The sequence below is a fragment of the Eptesicus fuscus genome, chromosome 16, assembly GCF_027574615.1.
Source record: "Eptesicus fuscus isolate TK198812 chromosome 16, DD_ASM_mEF_20220401, whole genome shotgun sequence".
Taxonomy (NCBI): Eukaryota; Metazoa; Chordata; class Mammalia; order Chiroptera; family Vespertilionidae; genus Eptesicus; species Eptesicus fuscus.
The window spans coordinates 11,944,739-11,951,361 of NC_072488.1; the positions used below are offsets into that span (position 1 = coordinate 11,944,739).

General features: G+C 50.7%; 1 protein-coding gene across 3 annotated transcripts; it reads left to right on the forward strand.

Annotated features, from left to right (window-relative positions):
• The first annotated feature begins 1,731 nt into the window (after positions 1–1,731).
• On the forward strand, positions 1,732–5,866 carry DNAJC5G (DnaJ heat shock protein family (Hsp40) member C5 gamma). 3 transcript variants are annotated; one of them, XM_054728159.1, is made up of 6 exons: positions 1,732–1,747; positions 2,719–2,864; positions 3,174–3,387; positions 3,805–3,949; positions 4,416–4,486; positions 4,916–5,866. In XM_054728159.1, exons 2-5 carry the CDS (start codon positions 2,752–2,754, stop codon positions 4,466–4,468), a joined length of 525 nt encoding a protein of 174 aa, XP_054584134.1. In that variant the 5' UTR covers positions 1,732–1,747; positions 2,719–2,751; the 3' UTR covers positions 4,469–4,486; positions 4,916–5,866. The 3 variants fall into 3 exon arrangements, with proteins under 3 accessions (XP_054584134.1, XP_054584133.1, XP_054584135.1); XM_054728158.1 differs by lacking the exon at positions 1,732–1,747 and having other exon boundaries at positions 2,661–2,864; XM_054728160.1 differs by lacking the exons at positions 1,732–1,747; positions 4,416–4,486 and having other exon boundaries at positions 2,661–2,864.
• The last annotated feature ends 757 nt before the right edge of the window (positions 5,867–6,623 follow it).

The following is a 6,623-nucleotide window of genomic DNA, read 5'->3' on the forward strand; positions in this document are numbered from 1 at the left end:
GGAAGCTGAGATCCACAAAGGATGAAAAGTTGGCATCGCACACAGTCCGGAGAGGAGTCCTCCAGGCAGAGGGAGCAAGCAGCATAGCCAACGGCCCTTGAAATGGAAGGGAACTGGGTGTCTCCAAAGAACTGACAGGAAAAGTGTGGGACTGAGGGACAGGGGCAGGCCCACGTTGGGCCTGTAGACCGAGGTGAGGAACTTGCTGAGTGCACTGCACTTCGGATGCCTTCTGCCCTCCTCCCAGTGCTAGTGAAGAAATGATTGTATTGTTCTGCTATTTCTGTCTTCCCGTGATGGTGATACAAGATTGGAGGTTAGTCAGAGAAATCTGGCATAGTACCAACCACCAAAAAATTTGTCAGCTTTAGTTCCTTCACTCTAGGTCACTACCCTCTAAATTCATCTGACCCAGAACCTATGAACTGGGTGGGTGATGCCAAATATTTTAATCCGCACCCTGATCACAGACGTACAGATATCCACCCCCATCCTGATCAGAAACCTACAGAAATAAATTCATTAGTTCAGTGGTCATTGTGCCTATAACCTATGGACTCCTTAGTTAGTTTGCTCAGATGGCTCATATCTCTTGGGGTGGAGTATTGATTTATCACTTAAAACCTAGAAGGGGAGATACATGTGCACATATAACTGTATTAAAGAAAAGAGAATGGTCAAAACCACAAGAGCGGCTAACAGAGATATATTATTGAATTAATAAAGCTCTTTCAATTACATGTTATAGGAACCATTGAGTTTGCCTCTCCAATATCATGACGTGGTAAATTATTAGTGCTGCAAACACTACTTCCTGTAGGGGATCACCAAAGTGAGGCCAGGTAGAGATGGGTGCTCTCATGTCCTCTAGGTAGGGATGTAAATCGGTACTTTTGGTACCTTCCTGGGAAGAGAGTTAGTAATACGGGGTCAAGGACCTCAAAGAATTTCACTTTCTACTCCAAGGGGGAAAAGGGAGATTTATTTAAAGATTGATAGGTTAAGATAAGAATTTTCATCATAAAGTTATTATACTATCGCATGATTAGAAACAACTTCATTATCCAATCTGGGTCATACATTTACATTATGGTACATACTCATGATGTCATAGTATTTAAAGGAAGCTTTTGAAGAACAGTCGTAACTTCTGGAAATGTTCAAGATATCGTTTTAAAAAGGAATGTGCGAACAAATAATTACAATATAATAGGATACATGCTTTGACCGGGCAAGGTGGGAATAACCGGGGGAATGAAGGAAGGATTCCCAGGAATACTGACATTTGAGGTGAGTCTTAAAGGACCTGCACCAGTTTCCAGGTGGAAGGGAAAGAGAAGAAGGTGAAGATGAAGACTGGGAAGGTCATACACGTCTTGAGAAAGGCGTGCAGCAACCATACTTCTCACACAGCCGCGTCCTGCAAGCCCATTATCTTTCCTTAAGTGAGTCAACGAACCAGAACGGAGACCAGATGGGTGATTTCCCTTCCAGTGGAGAAGAGATGCTACAAAAGATGCCACGCTGCCCTGGCCTGCAGGCGCCTGGCGTATCCCTACGCTCAGGTTTCCCCGCGAGCGAAATAAGTCCCAGGGCTCGTTCAGCCTCGCCTCCTAGACCTTCCGGTGGCGCCAAAAAACGACCCCGAGAGTTAACACAGTGCGCAGGCGCAGTGGGCAACTGGACCAGGGTGTGAAGTTTCATGCCCTGGCGGAGGGTGAAAGGCCTGCCCAGCTGGCTGAAGGAGGTAGAGGCCAGGTCCGGTGGGGAGTCCACACAGCAGAGGGGACCCGGGGAGCCAGGGCATTCCCTTCCGAGCTCGTTGACTTGGTTCTCCTGGGCCACATCCTCCCAGGCTCTCCCCATTCTCCGGGGTCTTACTCCCTGACCCCTTGCTGGTCGCTGGCCAGGCCCTACAGGTACCCCTTTTCACTCCCCTCTTTATCCTCCGGGTTGTTTCACTGCCCTGTCTCTGGGGGGCAGGGGTGGGGTGAGTTGGGAGGGGAGGCCGAGGGAGGAATAAAGTCTCTGGTCTGGCTGTAAGCGCTGCCCTTGGCCGGGCTTTGGACCCCGGGCCTCTCTTGGGTGTTCAGGGTGTGATCTGAATTGTTTCCCCCGCAGACACTGTAGCTCTCCCAGATCCCTGACCGGTTCTGCTCAGGGCCTGAGGCTGCCCTGGCCTCTCAAACCCAGCAATGAGTTTGGACAAGACCAGGGCTGTTTACTTAAGGCGCTAGTAGCTCGGGGCAAAATCAATCTCTTCCCATGTTGAGACCTCCTCCTGCTTACAGCTCTCTAGGATGGGGGGGTGTCTGGAGGTCTGCATAGTTGAAGGACCCTGGGTAATGTGAGATGTTTCCTCTTTAAAGCTTAAATTTGGCCCTGGCCGGGCAGCTCAGTCAGTTAGAGCATCCTCCAGATATGCCAAGGTTGTGGGTTCAATCCCCAGTTAGGACACAGGCAAGAAGTAATCAATGAATGGCATGAAGAAGTGCAACAACACGTCTCCCTCTGTCTCTCTCCCTCTAGCTCTCAAATTATTATTTTAAAAAATTAAAAAAAAATTTGAATTTGAATGTCTTCTCTGGGAACCGGCACTCTCCTGCTAGTCACAGACCCCACTCACCGTTGTCTTACATGTGTCCCTTTGTGGTCATTTGCCCGCCTAGCCCCTGAAGGCAATGCGCTTCCCGTCACTGGAAGCTCACTTCTCTGCAGCCTCACCGGTGGCAGCTCTCACCTGACCAGATCATGACTCACGTGGATGAGGCGGCCCGCCGCCTGTCCAAAACCGGGACGAGCCTGTACGCGGTGCTGGAGCTCAAGAAGGGCGCCTCCCCTGAAGAAATAAAAAAGGCCTACAGGTTCAGACCCCAGCCTCTCAGGAAGCCCTTCCACCCCCTTTAGCCCATTTCTTTCTACTTTGCTCTCTGGCCCATTTAGAAAACCCCACGTTGGGGCTGGGTGGGGCCACCATCCTCTTGAGTGTGGCGTGGGAAGGACTTTAGACGTGGCCTGCTTGCCTCCATTCTTTGTACCACATCTAACATTGGAAATCTGGGGTGTTCCTTCGTCACTATCTAGAAACCTCTCCCTGTCTTTCATCCTAACCCTCCCTCCCCAGCTGCTCCCTATTCTCTCCCCTCCCCCCTTTTTGGACATTGCCTTGGTAGGAGACTGGCCTTGAAGTATCACCCAGACAAGAATCCAGGGGACGCTCAGGCAGCAGAAATATTCAAAGAGATCAACGCAGCGCACGCTATACTGAGTGATCATAAGAAGCGGAAAATCTACGACCGGCATGGCTCATTGGGAATATATCTGTACGATCACTTTGGTGAAGACGGCGTCAGATACTATTTTATAATGAATAGTTGTTGGTTCAAGGTACACAAGTCTTCCTAGTCCTTTAAGAATAAGGAAGAGCCCTAACTGGTTTGGCTCAGTGGATAGAGCATCACCTGTGGACTGAAGGGTCCCAGGTTCGATTCTGGTCAAGGGCATGTACCTTGGTTGCGGGCACATCCCCAATAGGGGGTGTGCAGGAGGCAGCTGACTGATGTTTCTCTCTCATCGATGTTTCTAACTCTCTAGCCCTCTCCCTTCCTCTCTGTAAAAAAAATCAATAAAATATATATATTTTAAAAAAGAATAAGGAAGAAAGGGTGACCCTCCTCACCCAGGGCACCGTCCCCTCCTCTCTGCGGACAAATGCTTTTTGTCTCACTTTCTGGGTGCTAGGAGGAGGTGGGCGGGGAGCTGGAATGGATATGTGGACTGAGGCCACCCTTTCCTACCTTTTAGACACTTGTCGTCCTGTGTGTTCTGCTCACCTGTTGCTGCTGCTGCTGTTGCTGCTGCTTTTGCTGTGGCACACTTAAGCCGCCCCCCGAGGATATAGCGAGGAGAAAATACCAGCAGAACGTCCAGACTCAGCCTGGGCAAGCAGGTGAGAGCCACTGGCAGGGACAAGAGGTGGACTAGGTGGTTGGGATGAAACTGTGAACCATAAGTAGGAGAGTCTCAAGCCGGTATTGGGGCAAAGTGAAGAGAGAGAAGGGGAGACATCTGTTTTCTGAAGGGTTTATGCTACAGACTGACAGTTGGAATGTAATGCTGGCCTCTGGACAGTTAAGCTAAGGAATGGGTGGGAGTTAAGTGAAGAAACGGGTGGGAGAGTGTGCCTAGAAAAGGTAGTAGTTGAAGACGAGTTAGAGGATGTCGTTTATTCAAAGGGAAGATGAAGTGTCTGAGATTATGCCCACTCCAACTAAACTTCCAAGTGTGAGGTGACTGGAGTCCACACCAGTGCCACCTAATGATGCTAATGCGTAACTGCAAGGCAGCGGTTTTCTCACCGGTAGGCTAAACAAAATGTTACTGTTTATATATGTGTTTTTCAAATTCCATCATAGGAAGCAAAGCGAATTTTAGAAGGGCGGAAGAAAGTGATAGTGAAGATAATTAAAAGATGAAGAAGAGTGGGGTATGAAAACTGAAATGCAGCAATAACTAAAGGATAAGAAAAGACTATACAGCCCAGCTGGTGTGGCTCTGTGGTTGAGCGTCAACCTATGAACCAGGAGGTCACGGTTCGATTCCTGGTCAAGGCACATGCCTGGGTTGCGGGCTCGATTTCCAGTGGTGGGTGTGCAGGAGGCAGCCAATCAATGATATTCTCTCTCATCATTGATGTTTCTATATCTCTCTCTCACTCTCCCTTCCTCTCTGAGATCAATAAAAATAGATTTTAAAAAAGAAAAGACTATACACTAATTTCAGATGAGTCTTTAATGGCAAGTTTATCGCCCTATTGTATAAACTATAAGTGTTTATAGCTTTACCTATGGGGGCTTGCTTTGCAATCTGGGTGCCCATTCCTTCTAGTTAATAAGATGTCAACTTCTCTCCTTAGGTGCTGACCCAACGAAGGTGACTCCTGCTGCCCAGTCCACTTGACACATTGAAGAGAGGAGCAAGTACCCCTGTCCTGACATTGACCCTGATTTGCCCCTCCTCTTGTAAGAATCCCATCTCTAGAAGCACTGACGGCGTCCATCCCAGTGAGGATGCAGTCTCTGTCCCTGATGGCGTCACTGACCCTGGCCATGCAGGGTCGCCCAGCTACTCTTGTTCTTTAGCTCCGGTCCCAATTTCAGTGTTAGAGAGCAGACACGCACACCCCCATCCCTACCCTTAAGAGATCTCAGGCGGTGGTGACAGACTTTTCCCAAGCATCCTTTTTTGGGGATTGGAGCCAGTGTCAGCTGGGTAGGGTCCCTGAGCCACTTGGGATATGTCCACCCGGATCCTGGAAGCTGGGCAGAGTGGATGCTGGCCCAGAGCTGGGGTGCCATGAACCCTCCTTTGTTGCACCTCTGCACCAAGCACTCTTAGCATCAGACTCATTCCTCAGCCAGGGCGCCTCTCTGGGTGGGGCTGGCCCCACCTTCTTCTGGTGCCCACACACTGAGCATCACCAGCCTCGTTCCACACCACCACGCGTCGGCTGAGGAAAGGACGAATGCCTCTGAGGCTTCGGGGTCTTCTCCCACTTGTGGTTTGCCCCTGGGCTGCAGCTGCCAGCATGGCCCCATCAGCACGGGTCCTGTCTGCCTCCGTTCTTTCACCACGTCTGATGCAGGCGGTTTTCAAAACAGAGGCATGAAAGCCACGATAGGGAAATGATGGTACGCTTCAGACCCTTTTCCCACGCGGGCCTCTGCACACAGCCTGTTCGGTATCCTCTCCCCACCACTGAGTTCCCGTCCACCAGGGTCAGAGTTCTGTGATTCCTCACACTTGTCTCTCCTGACTGGGAGAAGGGCTGAAGAATGTCAGAAAATAAAAGCGCTTTTGTCCATTTCCAGTGCCTATGTGGGGCCCCAAAAAGACCAACTGTGCCTAGGGTAGAGAAAAAGGCCTGTGAGGGCCGGTGCTCCTGGCAGAGAGCCACCGCCTTGGAGAGGGGGCGCCCAGGACGCCGTGGAGCTGGGGCCGAGGCCTCCCGGAGCCGAGCCGTGTGACCATGACTGAGTCAGTGCTCTAAACTTTCCCTGGAGGCCGATTCCCCTGGTGCTCAAAATAGGTCCCTGGCCCTCGGGTCCCTTCTGCCCAGCTCAGCTTCTCTTAATTTCCCAACAAATCTAAAGTCCTCGGAGTGGCTCCAGCGATGTGTTCATGGGTCAGAATGCCATTCTTTCTCGGGGGCAAGCTCATGAGGTCGTCCTAGGCCCCGGCATCCCTGCCAGCTCTCGCCTCCAGAGCTTCTTTCCTAGGGCGATGTAAGGCAGTTCTGGGCAAGAACAAAAGTGGACCAGCCCTGGCCGACTTGCTCAGTGGTTAGAGAGCATCGGCACATGGTCTGAAGGATCCCGGGTTCGATTCCGGTCAGGCGCACGTCCCTCAGTTGCAGGCTCGATCCCTGGCCCCGGTCAGGGCGTGTGCGGGAGGCAACCAATTGATGGGTCTCTCTCACATCAATGTTTCTCTCTGTCTCTCTCCTTCCCTTCCACTCTCTCTAAAAATCACTGGGGGAAAAAATATCCTTGGGCAAAGATTAAAAAACAACTACAGCCCTAACTGGTTTGGCTCAGTGGATAGAGCATCGGCCTGTGGACTGA